General features: G+C 39.9%; 1 protein-coding gene across 2 annotated transcripts in view; it reads left to right on the top strand.

Moving 5' to 3' along the window:
- The first annotated feature begins 547 nt into the window (after window positions 1-547).
- ccbe1 (collagen and calcium binding EGF domains 1) overlaps window positions 548-18222 on the top strand; it is a 42717-nt gene continuing 25042 nt past the window's right edge. For both annotated transcript variants that reach the window (XM_008296616.1, XM_008296615.1), the window contains exons 1-2: window positions 548-772; window positions 869-949. In XM_008296616.1, the coding sequence (XP_008294838.1) occupies window positions 669-772; window positions 869-949 (185 nt within the window). In that variant the 5' untranslated portion in view covers window positions 548-668. The remainder of the gene's footprint in view (window positions 773-868; window positions 950-18222) is intronic.

Here is an 18222-nt window from a genome sequence, read left to right as displayed (position 1 = left end):
CCCATATTTTTCATATAGTGAATCCAAAGTTTTAGTTTTTAATTTTACATAAGTACAAATGTGTGCCATTCAACTTAGAAGTAATGTGATTACTCTAAGGTGGTACAAATTTGAAATATTTGACACTGCATTGATACTGCACATGGGTGTACTTACTTCTGACTATTACCACTAAGTAGGTGTCATGCCACTGACAGCCGCGCGGTGGCAGCAGAGATCACGACGCAAACAGCGAGTTCTGCTACAAGACGCGCGTGTTGGTGCGTGTGCGCGTGCACGTGTGCTATGAGCGAGCGGTGTGTAATGTTTAAGTCACTTCCAGTTAATTTTCAACATCTCACAGGAGAAAGACCCTCAAACCGAAACCTACATGTGTGCTTTGGGAAAACTCATAAAACTTCCATTCTTAATGATTAAAAAGTTTATTCCAGCTCTCTCGGTTTTTTCTTGCCTTAACTTGCCTGAAGTACAGAGGAGGGGAAGTTTAGATAGTTTGCGGAGTGACACCACAAGAATAAACGTCTCATAGTTACTCATAAACTGTGTGGGAGTGGGAGGGTCTGTGCGTCTGTGCGCTCCGCCACTTTTACGCACCGAAGTTGCAGCGGCGCGCAGATAATCATTAAAGTGTGGACTATCGACAGGAGCCAGGTGACTGGACCGAGGAGATGCTGCTGAACCACAACAGGACTCCACTGCTGCTCACCGTCACCTGCATGTGCTTCTCAGGAGCTTTGCTTTGGTCCTACCAAGAGGAGGATGCCAGTGACGGGTAACTTCAGGACATGTTCACACCAGATGACAGGAGGACTCCTCGCATTAGATGTAACATAAAAAAAAAACAATGCTCACTTTGCTTCTTTCACAGAGAGAAGTGCTCTGAAAATAACATTTCTACCACAAAGTACCCCTGCGTGAAGTCCACCGGAGAGGTTACGACGTGTTACAGGTACAGCAGAGATGATTTATGCGCATAGATGCTGCTCAGATTGTGTCACAGTGAGGATGGAAGGGGGGGGATTGTAACTGTGTGGAGCTGGAGTCCAGTGAGCCAAATGATGCAAAACTGGACTTGTGAATTATTTATAGTAATCATTCTGTTAAAATAGAAAGGATAATGAAACAGAAGAGTAATTTAGATTTGACACTGAGCACAGTTCAGCCTCATTAAGCACATAAAATCTTATTGCCTGGGGCTAATAATAACTTTAAAACTAAAGTCAGTGAGCCATTAAACATCCCCTTGTGTTCCTTTTATACCATGCATGTGATTTACTTATTATTTTGTTAATATGAGTTGTCAAATTGCTGCTTTTTTTTTTACAAGCAGATACTGAACCACATCCAGACCTTTTTGAGTTATTATAAAAATAATGTATCAAGTTGGTAAAATGAGGTGATTTCTCAGGACAGACAGGCCACAGTGGATCTTCCTCTTTATCATTCTTTGGCAACGGAAAGGATCATAACGATCTAAATATCCATGAAGCTTCCAGATTGACCTGTTCTGCTCCGACACTGGCTTTAATTATGACAGTTTGCAGACACAGTGGACACAGCGTTGCCTCGCAGCAAAACTCCTGTCAGAGGCTGCGGATTAAGTTGTTAGAACCTAATCTGTCTTCATTGCATGGGGCTGCCTCGCAGGCATAATGAAAAAAGATGAGCAACTTCTGACTTTAAAGAGCCAGTCGGAATTCAAAAAACACTCAAAAGTACAAATTGGAAGTATGTGAAGAACAGTGTGTAGCAACAAAGTTTAACAAATGACTGAAAGTAAGTCATGACTGAAAGTAAGTCTTCCAGAAAGTTGAATCATCTAATTAAAACAAGAGCTGCAGACGTGCCACTCCGACACCCACACTGCTCCGTACAGCGTTCCTTTTTCCTCTTTGGAATTATTCAGTTTTGTCTTGGACAGCTGATAAATGCTAAAAAACACCACTTTGCTCATATTGTCGTGTCTTCATGGAACTTATTTAGGGAACAAATTTCAAACATTTTGTCAATGATTTTGCTTTACAGCGAATCTATTTCTGTCTGTGCTCTTAAGAGGAAAAAATATTGAGGGCTGAAGAACTGACAGATTGTTGGATATCTCCTCTGAGAAGTCTTCCAAAAGTGGACTTTGAAATGTTTCATTTTTGCATCACTTGACAAACGGCTGGCCGCGGTTCAAGCGCACAGTGACATCCCGTTTGATCTTCAAATCTCAAACACACTCTTAACATAATGATGTTGGTTTATGGTTATTGGCTGCAGCCACGGTTGCTTCCCACAATGTTTATTTAAAGAAGAAAAACTGTTTCAGCTAAGAGCCAAGATAATGTTTCCTGGGTGCATCTCAGTTCACCTGCACAGTGTGAGCGGATGAGCACCCATCAGCCCTGAAAGTTTTTATCGTGGCACCAGACGTTTCAAATAATGCCTGGAACTTGGTAGGATGATGTGCTTCTTTTTTTTTTTTTTTTCTTCCTCCAAAATGCAGTCACATACCAGCGCTATTATGCCTTGGCACGGCTGGGATCTTGTTCAAAGGCAACCAAGTGTGCTTTAAGTTGGCAAGATTCAGTTGCCAAAAGGAAAATATAGGTTTATGGCATTCATTAGGTGCTCTGTGGAGCCTCGGTGTGCTGCACACCTCAAAGCATTTTCTAACTGCAGCAAACTGTTTTCTTATTCACTGTCTTAAGAAGTATTTATATAAAAGTTTTTGTTAGATGGGCATCAGTCTGCATACCACTACAAGATTACAGCGCACGTGGCGGAGGCGGTTCTTTCATGTGGTGAATACAGAGATCGTATTAGCTTTTAGTAAAGATGTTTAAACTCTCATCATCACCATGGATTTAGTTTATGTAAGTATTTTTTTAGGTAAATTTGATAACGCAATTTTCACCAGACAGCAAAACAAGCCCGTTTTGGTCATGGCATGCCGCTGTGTGTAACAAGTCAACACTCATCCTCGGAGCATTTATCTTATTGTGAAACAGCACCAGAGCAGATACCAGAGACCAAGAGAGTGTATGTCACTGTACTAGACAAGTACCAGGGCCTCAGCTGGCTCTACCCATATCTGTCCGCAGGCATCCCCTCACTCTCTCTCTTCTCTTGAGTTATCTTCTTACATGGAGCTTCTCATGTTTGGATTTTAAAGGCCTGCTCAACCAGGATTCTGCACTTTCAGGCTTTTATTTGTAGTTTTACGGGCCGTAAGGTTTAATTTTCTTGGCTCATGGTAAGATGTGAAAAGCTGTGGTGGGTTATTTTGTTCCAGAAGTTGCACTTAAATCACAAATTACTGTGATTGCAACATAAAGGCTTTTGCTAAAAAGCCAGAAAAGTGTTTGATAAAAACCCAAAGTTGTGCACAGTTTGTCCCATTCTGGCAACACCTTTGCATAGACATCAGTTTATTATCAGCACTGCCACTAGTATGGCTTTTCTTTCCAAGTTTTTTTTTTTTGTTTTTGTTCCTGTTCGGTGGCTGTATTTCCTTTGATGGTTTACACTGATGGCTATGTTCCTTAGAGTGTTTTTTGTTTTGTTTAGTTTTTTTACCAAACCTCAGTTGCTGCTGCAGAAAACATGAACCTTCATCTTCTGTGTCCAGAGAATTTTCTGTCTGTTGCTTGTGTCAAAAACAGGATTACCGAGGAAGCTGGACGGCTGCACCGACTATAACCCATAAGAGCTTATTATTTGAGTCCATGCTGCAGATTTTAGAGCCTCCCGGGTTTTACTTAGCAGTTATCCAACTAACTTGCTAATCCTGCTTTGTGAGACAGACCCTCTGGGGAAAGGATACCTGATGCAGCTGTTAGCAAACAGCAAATCTTTAAGCTTTCGAGGGCTTTTTTTTTTAGCCTCAGTCACAAGCCACAAAGATGGATTATTTTATTGTTTTTTTTTTTAAATCTTACATTTCATACAGTTTGCTCATGGAAGTTCGTCGAATTTCTTTCCATCGCTGAGAGATGAAGTATCACATAAGCCAGGTCCGATGTGTTAACCATCATAGGATCGGAGGACATTAATATTCTTTGTTTATAACTTTTCTTAGGTGACAAGAGGGTACATGAAACAGTGATTACATTGGCTTGATTTATTGTGTATACGATGTCGGCCTTACCTACCCCGGTAGAGAAAATGCTCCTCTGGAGAAGAAGCAGAGCACAGGCGGGAGTGAGTCTTTCCACTCTACAGCTGTAACAGTTACACATAATTGATGTGTGGCATGTGTAATTGTTGCTTTGTTATTTTTCCAAATAATTCTTGCGGTACTAAGCATTTTGTTGTGTCCACCCCCCTCCAAACTTTCTCTTCAGTTTCCTCCAGTCTGGAATTCAGGGGAAACTCTAGTTTACACTCTAAACATTTCCTCAGTGCCCCTGTGAGACGTCATGGTCATGACACATGCACTTGGCCGATCCACACAGCAATGTTTGTCTCCTGTAAATGTCCTCATCAGTTCAAGCAAACTACAGTGGATTTTTTTTTTTTGCTGTAAGCATTTGTACTTATTCCATTTCTGCAGTCTATTTTAGGGAATCAAGAAAAGCAGATGTCAAAGGGAATTAGATATAATTTCTACAGACTTCAAATCCAGTAATTGATTTATATTGTAATTCCAAGTTCGAGTCAAACACAGCAGGGTTACCGTTCAGTTCTAGCGAAGCGATCACGTCAGCCGGATTATTCAACTTGGCTTTGTGGCCTCAAGTCTCTCTTGTTTCCTTTGTTTTCAAGTCTGTTTTTCACATCACATTTAAAATGTACTCTGCACCTTGGAATAATCCTCTCAGTTGGACTTCACTTCCCTGTCCCAATTCAAATAGCTTTCAACACATGAAATGCACTTCGGGGGTTCTTTGTTGCCATATTGTCGTCCCTCCAGTGATCGGAGCTCCATGAAGGATATATATATATATATCTCCACATCTTAAGGAGTTCAGCAGGCTCCGGTGAGATTATGTCTTGTCCTTTTGGGCTACTACGCTTTCTGATGCTGCTATAAATGTTCTGGACTGAAAAAAAAGAGAATGAGCCTAGATTTATGAACAACATATGTGTGGCACCTTTCGGGAGAATTTCTAAATGGAAAAACGTGTAATTCAGGAAAAGGCCCCCCGGTCACGATTTCACTAAGTGGAAGTCAGATCAGACATAGAGCACACATTCACTATTTTGAACTAGTCGTTTGATAGGTTGAACACCTTTAAATGGATTTTTCCAACATATTGAATGTTTTCTTCTACTGAGCTTCTACATGCATTGATACAGTCTAATTAGTCATTACATGCAACAGTGATTGTTCCGGGGTGAAAGAATGAAAAGCCTCCTTTGGAAAACTAATGAGGTAGATGGAAAATATTAGGTCATTTATAATGATTACTCTCAGTCTCTGATGTTCTCAGTGTGTTTTTTAATTACCTACAGTTATCAAATGCACCATGTGTGCTACTGGATGTGCATCAGAGAGCAAGTTAGCAGACTTGATCAATGTACTTGTCGAGTCTTGTCTACTTGTTTATAGACCAATAAAATGAAACAAAGAATCACCAGTGCTGATTTTGGAAGATAGCGCACCAATCCTTTTGCTTTAGTTCATCCATTCACTCCCAAAAACATGGAGTAAGCACCAAAATAAGCACTTTTTGATTTATTAAAACTGGCTTCCTGTTTCAATGTTTTTAGAATTGTTTCAAACCACAAATTATTTTTAGGGAAAAACAGCTTTTAAAGCGATTACAGTTAAACATTTGTAAAGAATAAAATATATCATGATAAACTAAATAAGTTGAAAGCATGAAACTAGTCCAAGCTGTTTCTCCACAGTCCTGTAGTGAAACAGAATTAACCTTGTTAGATGCAAAAATGAGATAACGATGCTGAAAATCGTTCCAATCAAAAAAAAAAAAAATGCCTGAAATGATTTACGGTGCCGTTATAGCAGAGTAATGAAAGAAACATTAAAAACAGACGTAAATTTGCTGGTATAATGTTCATCATTAAGGAATGTAGTAAACCCTTGTGCTGACTAAATGTGCTAAATACCTGACATAACCTAAGGCTTGTGGTCAGATACATCCCATAATCATAAGCCAGATCCCTGAAATGATACATAATGTCCCGTCAAAGAAAATGCGTCAACATCTGCTTTCTATCAGTCCTCAGAAAGAGGATGTGAAGCCTGTTAAGTGAAGTCGACCGCTGTGTTACAGAGAGTGTGCTGTGGACTGAAGGAGCTGACACCAACATTTGGTTTTGCTCTTCAATGACGGCTCCCACACAGCAGAACATTAAAAGGATGTAAAGGCACAGAGGAGGAGGTCAGCTGCCATGTTAAGCTAATGATCCCGGTCTGTCTGACTTAAATCCTGCTCTGTAGCAAGAGACAGAATACATAAAGATGTCTAGTGAAATGCTAATAATTGTATTTTATTTTTATTTTATTATTATAGGGTTGCCTTATAAATTTGTCAGCAGCTTTACTCTTGATGTCAACCAGGTGCAAAGTCTCCTCCTAATTTTATCTGTTTGTTCTGGTGTAATTCTGCCAAATGGATCAATTTGCTGTATTTTAAACAAAGAAATTCAGAGTCAGTGAGTCAGCAGCGGTACATTTCCCTTTCACCTCTATTTCCTTACAAGTTCTTTAAAATTAAATGACTTATTTGTTGTAACTGTGCTACGGTATCATATATATATAAGCATTCGATTTGGCTACTTTAACAGAAGGACAACAGTGTTTGTTTCCAAAAACTACAAATCCCAGCTGTAAGAATCAGTTTTAAGTTACGTTATAAAAATGGTTCCAGCACAAACATGACTTCATTAGGTTAGGAGAAAAAGCATGGTTTGGATTACGATGAATTTAAGGGTAGAAAAACATCTTGATTTGGGGTAAAATGACTACTTTGTTAGGGAGCCGTTGTTGCAGTTACCACAATATTAACCATATGGTTTGGTTGGACTCAGGTAGTGCTCGTGGTTGTAGTTAAACGAAAACAAAATGTTGTTTCATTGTTCTGTTCAGGCAAGACTCCTACAGCTCCTCCCCCAGCTGATTGGTTGTCATTTTTCCAGCATTTTGTCTTCACAGTAGGTCTGACAACAAGATAAATGAATGAACGTAGCTCCAATCTGTTCTTTTCACGGCCTGTGAAATCATCTCAGTGTATTTATAGACTAAAAGTGCAACAGAAGACTCACAGAAAGTTCAGTTCCTTCATTCACTAACATCACATGCATCTTTCCACTTTTAGTGCTTGTGTCATTTCATATAGGCTCATCCTGTGCTGTTCAGACTATCTGATTAGCAGCAATAACCATCCTCTATGCATATGTTGAAGTAGAAACCATGATGCCTTCACTGCCTGAATACATAATGTCTTGTTCACCTTAAAATGATATCAGATTTGTTGTATTTATTGTCCTTTATCTCATGTCTGTACCTCCACTAGCAGGTCAGTCTGAGACCTTTCTGGTGATTGACTCTAGTTTGCCACAATTTCTCACAGCGTCTACTTAAGCACTCATAAAACATGAGTTTGTTAAAGGTTATCGATGACGCCAACACTGCTGTCAGGTTATTGTGTTTGTTGCTTGTTTGTCTCATTACTTTTGCTTGTTTTCAGTTTTGATGAATTATCGTCTGGTATGCCAACGTGAATGCCCCACTTTAGTCAACACTCTTGTACAGGTGGGATTAGATGCACCTGCATGTGTAGCTCTCGTATGGATGCCATTATAAATACATCACTACATAGAAAAAGCTGTGCTCATTAGTGAGTACCTTAATAACGAGAGTGAGTTACAGTCCATCTTCAGTCATGTTTTACCCCTAAAACTTGATTCTAGGTTACATACGAGGTGTGTCAGAAAGGTTCCAGGACTGGAGTCACAAAAGACATATTTCAAACCCAAACTACAAACTATGAGTTTTCCCCTTCAGACGATCAACCAGCACGTCTACAAAGAGATCCTGCAGTGTTTGCTTCATTCAGTGCACGAGAAGAGGTGAGAGTTGTGGCAGGACAAGTCGTGGCTGCTTCACCATGACAATGCTCTCAATGCCCTGAGCATTCGACAGTTCCTGGTTGAGAAGAACATCGCTGTGCTGGAGCAACCTCCCTACTCACCCCACCTGGCTCTGTGGGATTTTTTCTTCTTCCCCAAGCTCAAGGGGGTCATTAAGGAGACCTGTTTTGAAGACGTGGACGACATCAAGATGGCTGTGACGACGGAGCTGCAGAGGATCCTGGAAGAATCCTTCCAGGAGTGCATGACGGCATGAAGAGAAGGCTGGGAAAGTGGGTTAGACTCCAGGGGGATTACTTGGAAACTTGTGTTTGAAATATATCTTTTGTGACACCAGTCCTGAAACTTTTCTGACACACCTCATATTTAGAAGTTTGTCTCCATGAAAGTACTTCTTTCTTGCGATAATGTGGTTTAAATGTAACTCCACACTGTTTCCTTGAGAATGTGCAGATCTTTTTAGGTCTTTGCATCTATCTCCACCCCTTTTTCTCTGCTTGCTGCAGCTCAGCACACCAGCTCACTTACAACTCTGCTCAACCACCGTAAAACTGCTCTATGCTACACAATGGCAGGTTGTGATATTGTAGTAATTAGATGGAAACCAATGCCGAAGAAGCGTAATGGAAAGCCAAACCCTGCAAGCTGACAGGATCAATTCTTTATGTTGTTACGTATAAAACCTGGAATTCTGCGTTTTTGAGACTTTGCAGTAGTTCCAAGGTGGAAATGTTCAGCCATGGTGACTATTTATTTCGCTCATGTAAAACATAGATTTCAGTTTTGATTCTCTCCTGCGCTGCCATAGATATGTCCAGGGTTATTAACTTAGAATCAGTCATTGTTAAGAGCCGATCATTCCAGGGGTTTGTGTAGCTGCTGACATCATAGTAAAGATGTTATGATGATTATTATGCAAAATGAAAACCCACAGAGCCTGAGAGCATCTTACCGTCATCTTAAAACATACCAAGAAAGCTGATATATGTTATTTAACAGAGCAGAATAGGAAACTATTGTATTTGTACATCAGTTTTATCGATGACTACACACTTGTTTTCTCACAAACGCCACCCATTCCCACTGCTGCTCCACACTGTGTTCCTTTCCCGTGTAAATATTTTTAATGCCGATGTTAATAATTCACAGCACATACGCCCTACAGCCAGCCATCAATATGTGTCAGTTTAACACTTTGCACCATATTTTGAATAATATTGTGATAGAGATGGAGCCAATTGGCTGTGAGTAATTTCTTCAGGTCCCGACCTGTCTTATACGAATGTATTAGTGAGACGCTGCAGGTTCTCACGGTCTCTTGTCTGACTGAGCCGTAAGTGGGAGGCGGAGGCAGGTTCACGTCGGCTCCCGTAGGGGGTGATATTTTACTAAACATTTTATATTACATTTAGTTTTATTTCGCGTTAGATGTGAATAAGCTGTGAGCTGTAGTCTTGACAGCAGTTCAGCCGAAGTGCCACATTAGGTGAAGGATGAACTCTCATCCTGTTCTTCAGCACTGAGGTGGACACAGTGGAGTGTGAGTTATCGTGGTGGGAGCAGGGGAGGACATGTTAGTGTTCAGGAGCATTCTTCAGTGACAGATGTGGAGCACCAGCAAACCACCTCTGTCTTATTTCTTTGGTGCAAAGCTCTTCATAATTTCAAGTGGGGGTTTTCAGAAATGTACTTGTTGAGAACTGTTCACTATTTTACTTCATATGTTAGGAACCAGAAAACTAAATTGGCTTTTCTGGCGCAATGTAAGTTCTCAAGAAATTAGGGAACAAAAGGCTTCCGTTATTCCGGTATTGATAAGATTTATTTCAACATATTCAGCATTACTGGATTTGATTTGGTTCCTTACATGCTTTTTGCCATCTGTTTCCATTTGGAAGAAGACTGTAATACAAAACATGCTTTTACCGGAAAGGCCGTGACGTTAAGAGTTCAAATGTTTCGAAAAGACTGGAGTCGTTTTATCAGAATGGTTTGACAACTGTTGTTGGAATGATGCTGACCTTCTGCAAAGAGCAGACGGAAGGTTCAAAGCATACGGAGGACATACTGTGAACTGAAATACTCTGTTTTTGAATTGTTCTGACCTTAAATACGTGTTTTTCATGCACCTTTAGTGGTAGTGCAGTCTGTAAGATCAGTCTGGTGATCTTGGAGACCTTGTGTGGTCTGCTTCAACTCAATCTGTTCAGGTCACACTTTTTCCTTTTTTAAATATCAACAAGTTCAAGATATTTTGGTTTCTTAAGAGCCCACTTTTGTTTCTTTTGGCAGATGCTCATTCACCCATCTGGTTCTTGCCGTGGAGAACTTTAGTGTGGTCACGCTTCGGTCATGCTGGTGGTTAAGGGATGTGGTGATAAGTACACCACAGGCTGCAGTTTTCTGTATATCTGCTCTAGTTGTGATCCACATGCTTTACCTTATCTACCCAGCACAAAAACAGAAAACTTTTCAAATTGCACAATAGCAGCACTTTGCATAAAAGCAATATTTGTACACCCATTACAGCAATTTCTAGAAAAGTTAATCAGTTAATTGAAAGCACTTGTGTTTCAAGTTGATGTGCTTTTTTTTTTTTTCTGAGTTAATTGTTATTCATCATTGGGCCACTTGAAACCTTAATTTATTCTTCCATTAGCGAAAATAATTAGCTGCTAATTTATCAGTCCTGAAGGACAGCAGCTAGCCAGAGGAGATGTTCCGCCCGCATCAGTGGACACACATTCATATAGCACTTATTTAAAATCACAAACAGCTGCAGCGTTCAGGAGACGGGTTTCATATTTGGTGGTTTTCGCAGATGTCCCCCTCCCCTTCTACTTCTGAGAATTTTTCGCTGCTGAATTTCAATATTTGTGAGTCAGTTGTAATTCAGTTTAATGATATTCACCGCTACCACCATCCTCAGCCTCCCTCCTCCTCCTCCGTCCCTCTGTCAAGACTGTACTACACCGTACTGATGTGGAGCTGCATCATCGTCTGCTTAAATTAGTCTGGCATTTGTTTTCCTCCTCGCCTCGCCCTCGTCAAGACGACGGCTGTGTTTTATTGTTGAGGAAACCTTAAGGAGCGTTACTTTAAATTATAATGAGAGGTACCGCGCTAATTTTTATGTGTGGTCCCTGGATGGAATATCAGATTTCACTACAGTATTAAAATAACACCAAAACCGCAAAAGACTCAAGTGGCCTCACGTATGTCACATACCACACATGTCACGAGAACATACGAAGCAGTTGAACGCAGACATATAATACAGTAAGTATTCTACATTTAGATGTAAAAGCCCCTGACACGACTACAGGACAAAGCTTACATATCCTACATTTATTGCATATCTGGTCACTAAATTACAATTTAGAGTCACTTTGCAGTATGAGTAACCATCCAAGTCCAAAAACAACATAAAAACAAGCTGTTGTGAGGCTTGTAGCTCAGCGTCAACACGCTCAGAGTGACAATGCTAATCACGTCACCCCGATCTTGGCTTCTTTTCCGTCGCTGCCTGATTGTTTAAAAATTGCTTTAAGATTTTTAGTGATCACTTTTGAGGCAGAGTCAGAGTCTGGCTCCGAGCGACACAACAGAAATCTTGACGCCATATGAGCGGGCTCGCAGCCTCAGATCCTCAGGTGTGGCCCTTCTGGCTCCATCAAACATCGACTTCACACACTGGCTTTTATAAGATGTCGTTTCTTTATTCCTTGTGGTGCTTTTTATTGCACATGTGCCTTTATCATTTTATTTGCATTTATTATGACTGACAAATTCCATTTTTGCATCAGTAGTTTTCTTGTTTTAATTTGATCTTAATTGCTGTTGTGTTGCCTTCTGGGTAATCTTGTGTTGTCGGTCAGAGTGATTTGTTTTTAAAGGTGCTGCATAAATTATGTTCTTATCATGATTATTATGGTATCAGTAAAATATGAAACACCCAGTAGAAGTGAGGCTAATAGAAATGTCAATAGTTTGCAGGTATTTGGTCAAAATGTGCTGATAGATGTCACAGGATTAGCAAATACTTGTCATATCTGAATCAAGGCAATGTTTGAACTTAACCTGGTGAACAGACAGGCTGATATGACCATTTCTAGAGTGATGCAAAAATCATGGTGAAGCAGCAGATATAAAGGACTGGACTCTAAAATAGAAAAACTCACATGACACATCTGATCATCTAAGCCACAAATGTAGCAATGAGCATCCCATGAGCCACCTCTGTTTCTTCTCTACCACTCCATTTGTTGCTCCCTTGTGTGATTGCCGATAGGGGATTTCTAGTTATTCTGTAAATGAGCTGATTGATTTCTCGCTCATGTGTTCCTTAGATTCAGTGGATTAAAGAATGATTGAGAGCTCTTCTTTCAATTTAGAGCACTATTTCATTCTGTTGCTATATCTTGTTAACTCATCTGAAGGAGCCGGTGGCACAGTCAACCAACTCCGACTCCGACTAAGAAGAAAAAAAAAAAACATCTGCTTTTTACATTAAAATCTTTATGACACTGTCAACCTGATATTTCTACAGTAGGATGAAAGATATTCCTTTTTAATGGCAAATAATCTGTCATAAACTACTGTTTGTTTTAGCTCACCTTTCAGAAGGCCAGTTCTTCAGGGACCAGTTTGCCTGAAATACATTTTTCATCCAGATTTTTTGCATCATTTACATAGTGTGGCCATTCATATTGCAGTGTTTATATTTAAGCAGGTTTTTCCACACTGTTAATGTAATGAGCTGTTAAATCTGTGAATAATAACAAAGGAATTAAATTACTAATAATTCCCTTCAAGATTCTTTTAGGATTTCCCTGAAGTGGAAGTTAAACGCTTTCACAGTAACTTCAGTGTTTGAATGGATTGGTGATGTCTGGCGCGTGTCCAGCAGAGTGGTTTGAGTTAGAAACACATGGAAGCGGTGATGAGGGTTTACTGTAACAGGCCACAGACAGCTGTGCTCCATATAATTTCCTGAGATGTCAGTATCACAGACATTACACACAGCCCGCACTTGTCCTCAGCTTTTTAGTGAAAGTTTATATAAATGAAAATGTGGGTTTCTCAACCCAGAATGTGACATAATAGCAGATAGATTTCATTATGATCAAATTTACATTATCAGATGTGATCACAGTCAAATGTGATTTGTTTGAGATGGAGACACCACTGTGGAAAAGAGAATCGGAGGCTTGGGCTGCCTCCGCCGTGGCCGACTGGCAGCTGAGTGAAGCTCAGCGCTTTGCTGCAGGGAGTCTCATTGAAAAAACTGTTTTGTTGGATTATGTTGCAGATGCCAGCACAGCAGGAGTCCTGTGCATAGCCAGTGTAGCTGCTGACAGCAGATAGATTGCAGAGCTAATATAAAGAGAAGTTCCTATTTCAAGTGACTCTTTTCAGCCACTCAAAAAGTAGCCATGCTTCACTTAGAATGTATTTTAAAAGTAGAATCTGTGATTTGGATACAGATCGTTAATAGTTAGTAGTTAATAGTTGGCATGTGCCAGATTTACTGTCCTCCATCCGTTTTGGATGCTGTCCACCCAATTAAATAACTGTTGTCATTGCAGATCATTTTTTGTCCAGTAGAGACCTCCTCCACTTTCTACTAGGCTCAGTTGACCTTATTCCACCATTTAATGGAGCTTCATGACTTCTTTATTTGAATAGAACCCATACAAAGCAAGAAGAAGCAGAAGTCCATGTTTAGAGGTTGGAGAGGACTTGATGAAGGCACATGTGAGTCTTGAGTTTGAGTCCTCTCTTGGTCCATAATTCTACTTTAGTTTTTTTCACCAAAGTCTTGTTTTGACTTTCGCTGTCTCTCTCTGTTTCTCACCTGCTGTTAACTTGAGTTTCCAGTCAGCTTGTTAAGGCAACAACTCTGTTAGGTTTAGCAAAGGATCTTGGTTTGGGTTAAAATACATCCTTTGGTTCATTTACCACAAAGTTAAAAGATCCAGATTGTACATTTTTCACCTACTCTCCTACAACTCTGATCCAGCGTGTTCTTGTGCATGACCATGAACATGCACAGGATTGGTGGACTGGTCTGAGCCTGACTTTTCGTTGTTTTGTTTAGTTTTACTGTGCATATAGAATGAACAGCTGTGAGAAGACGTTTATTGAATGTGAGATTTACATATACTACCTTTAACTGTATTTTATTCCCCACATAGCTGAATATTGTTAAGGCAGACAAAACAGACTATTTTTGATTTGGACTCTCAATGCGAGCTTATGTTGAGAACTTTTCGGTACATACAGTTACTGGTAGAAGAGAACAACACAGTCTGTTCACAGGAACTTTTTCTGGGGAGAACATTTACATTTTTGGAAAAATGCATCATGCCTTTTTTGCTGAGAGTTAGATGAGAAGATCAATACCACTTTGACAGCACACCATAAAGTTGGAGTCAGGAGGTAGTTAGCTTGCTTGGTGTAAAAACTGGAAATAGGAGGAAACAGCCTGGCTGTGTGTAAGTTGTTTTTGCATTTGGTTTTTACACTGATTAAACATGTCAGGCAAGTTGTTTCCCAGTTTCCATTCGTTGTACTGTAAACTAAGAAGCTGCTGGCTGTAGCTTCATATTTGAACGTACACACATAAAAGAGGTATTAATCTTCTCACTGAACACCCAGACAGAGTAAATAAATGTACTTCCTTAAAATGTTAAACCCTTCCTCTAACAGAGTAGCATCCACAATGAAAGATGTTGCTGCCGAACACGCTGACATTCTACCTTTTTTTTTCACATTTTCTTTGTTTTAGTACCGCTGAGAGAAAATGAAAACAAAAGCACGAGAATTAAAAAGCAATGTTTTAAATTAGCTGCATTAAATTGAGCGATATATTTGCACAAATTCAAACCAGACCGCATGTTTGTTTTAAAAGAGGGGCCTGACCACTGGGTATTGTACCAGACCTGTCACGGGCTGTGAGCACTGAGTTCAAACAGTCATTAACCAATAGGTTATGTGAACGTACCATGTTAGTGATCAAATGGGGCAGCATTACTTCTCTGAGCAGCTACATACATGTATATACACTCAACAGTGTTGCACAGACTAATTCATGTTAGATGGAAGACAGAGGATTTAATTAAAGAAGGTATTTGTCAGGTAAAAGGCTCACTAATTTGTTTTTATTTTGTAGAAGTGTTTTCCCAGTTTGTCTTTTCCTTCTTGTTTCTCTTCTACCATACCCATTAGGATTTTATTTCCCGGGCTATCCTATGAGAATTCAAACTTGTCTTTCTGACTGTTGGACATCCTTTAGTTTTTTAATAGCGTCCCTTTGGATGCTCGGGAGCTTGGCAGAATTGTGCCATCCAGTAAGTGCAGGATTCAGCGCTCCCCCTTTAAGCTCCATTAAGGGAGAGTTTAGCACTCTTAAATCAGATGACTACACATAATGTAAAAAAAATAAAGGTTGCTTGCTGTGAAAAACCTGCAGAGAATTGCCGCACATGCAGCTCCGTAGGGCCTTTTAGCCTTATTAATCTCACAGCTTGGGTTTTATGTGTTTCAGTGTGTTGGTTGTGTGCCTGCAGGATGTGGAAGGAGACTATTGATTTTTTTTTAACATGTTAGCCAAAGCAATTTTAAAATGTGACAATACATCAAGGTGTCTGGCAGCTTGTTTCAGACTCTCTCCCGTAGTGGCCAGAAATAGATTGTTGCACGTTTAATAGACTCACTTTTCCCTTGTGAATCCAGAATCACTAACTGATGGAGAAACCCTGAGGTGTATATGAACTGTGGTGTAAAGAAGATGGTGTCACTTTGACCGGGGGAGGCTTTAAGGTACTGGCAGGTAGGCTTATTAAGGCTCAGGCAAGGGTCCAAGCATAAATGGCGGTTTTTATCAATCAGACAGCACACTGTAAAGCACACCAACAACAACAAAAAAGAACAGCAACTAGCTGCTGTTTATAGCCACCTACTTAGCATAGGAGCTCATGAATATTTACAAAGGTACATACTCTTATAGCAATTCAATAACACATATTTGTAGCATGAACACACAAATTGGCATCACTTTCATATCTAGTTTCCCCCCTGTTGATGCTATTAAGCAGGCCAGCCTCGTTTGCAGCACAGACAAGGCAGGATAGTCAATCTTAAAATACCTATTTACTTCAATAGTATATATATATACATGTCTATAAATATTCATTTAGTCCATCTATGAACTGAGCTCCCACTGTAAAACATATTGTAATAGCATCCCTGGTCCATGATACATATGGGTATAAGAAGGAAACAAGCGGCTCTGCAGTAATCCCCTCTGCACATCTGTCAACTTAATACAAATACTGATATAATGTGGCAGGTTTCAACCTCTTGTAAAGCTGAGTTATTGCTGGACAGTGCTCGAGATGTCTCTTTACTCTCCACACTGCTTTGGAGCTATGAAGTGCAGATGTATTGGAAAAGCATATTTCTCTAATATCATTTACCTTTTATGGCATCTTCAAGCAATTATCAGTAATTACAAGGTAATTACAAGGTAATTGCTGATAATAATGAGACATAACATAGCTGAAGCAGCAGCAACCCTCCGAAAAAGGAATGTTGCTGCTTTAGGAGCCGCAAGTACAAGTCTGCCACTGTCGAGAAAATCATGGCCTGCAACAGTCTGATTCCTTCATTTTCTGAGTGTAGTATTTTTAGCGGAATCAGTGACCTTTCCAAGAGTGTTTTGTTTGCTCAGTCTGGAAGTTTGGAAAACACAAAGGTATCCAGGCATTCAGAAGACGTACTCTCTGTACTTAGTTTTTTTTTATGTGTTCCTATAAAACTGCTCTCCTCCAGGGATTGTTTTTTTGGAGGCAGCACCAGCAGACGGTACTGTCCCTCTTAATTTACTGTAGTTTTGTCTGGTTCTGGGGTCACTGATGTGTTGTTTAACTTTATCTCCTGTTTGTCAGGATGACCTGTGTGTGGTTACGCAAACAGGACATATTTTGACATGCTGGAGTTTTATTTCTGAATGACATAATGTGAATCTCCGCAGCAAACGTCCAAACCAGGAGGCCTCACAAGCTGCAGTGTTGTTCATTTGTTTGTGTTACACCGTGGAGACGCTGAAGCTGCAGAGGGAGTCTGATGTTTTCGACGGTGTCTGTGTTAGTGTGGCTGAGTTGGTCTTTATTTGCTTCAGAGCACAACACTCTGAGGACTAAGCAATCCATGATGAATCTAGAGACGAGGGACAAGACTCTTTGTTTAATCTAAAGCTTGTCTTCTTTCTGTCAAAGTGTACTTTTGCATCCTATACGGATTTTTCTTTTTTTTTTGCTGTGACAATATTCATCAGTCAGAGAGACATGTTTTGGTAGAGACGAGTTTAACTTGTCTGTCTCAGTTACAATATTTTGAATACACAATAATCCCATGAAATACAAGACATAATAAAGCACAACAAAGTATATGAAAGTATCCAGACATTATTTCATGGTATCTCAAATAGAGCAGTGTCAGTGATTATGCTCATTACCAGTTAATCTGTGGAAAATAGCCATCACATGTTCCAGGAGTCCGTGGTTACATCTTCAAATGTCTTATTTTGTCTGAAAAAAAATGACATTTTGTATAAGACCAGGAAATATTTCCTCCTTTAGATTAGTGGCCATTGTTTGCAGACGAGCATGAATTGCTGTTCCTTCTAATTGTGCTGCGGAGCCTTGATAAAAACCACATGTGTTATGTTGTAGCATCCAGAAGGTATCAGCAGCGCGCAGCGACCCAAACAGCTGCTAAGCTGTAGTTTTGCCATGAAAATGCAGCTAAAGTGTAAAGGTCAAACATTCGAGAAAGTCTCTGGCCAAAAGATGAGGATATGAATCATGTTTCTTTTCTTTAGCATTGCAAATATTTAGTGGATTCTCATCCTCTCTGTTAAAAGACGTACACCCATCAGCCACAGAAAATAACACTCATCATCCTGGCAGAACAAGGCGATGTTATAATGGGAAATCTTGGGTTATGGCATTTGTTTGGATGTTACTTTGGCATCATGCAACACCCACCTAAATTTTCTCACAGACCAAACAACTGTCATGCAATCCTGTTTGCAAAAAAAAAAAAAAATGTTCCTATACAACTATTCTCAATTACATTTGAATGGAAACAAATGTTCTGCCAGTTTGTGACGTA

The sequence above is a fragment of the Stegastes partitus genome, unplaced genomic scaffold (genome assembly GCF_000690725.1).
Source record: "Stegastes partitus isolate 25-593 unplaced genomic scaffold, Stegastes_partitus-1.0.2 Scaffold1141, whole genome shotgun sequence".
In the NCBI taxonomy this organism is placed as follows: domain Eukaryota; kingdom Metazoa; phylum Chordata; class Actinopteri; family Pomacentridae; genus Stegastes; species Stegastes partitus.
The sequence above is the reverse complement of the archived record's forward strand: the minus strand, read 5'-3'. Positions and strand labels throughout refer to the sequence as shown.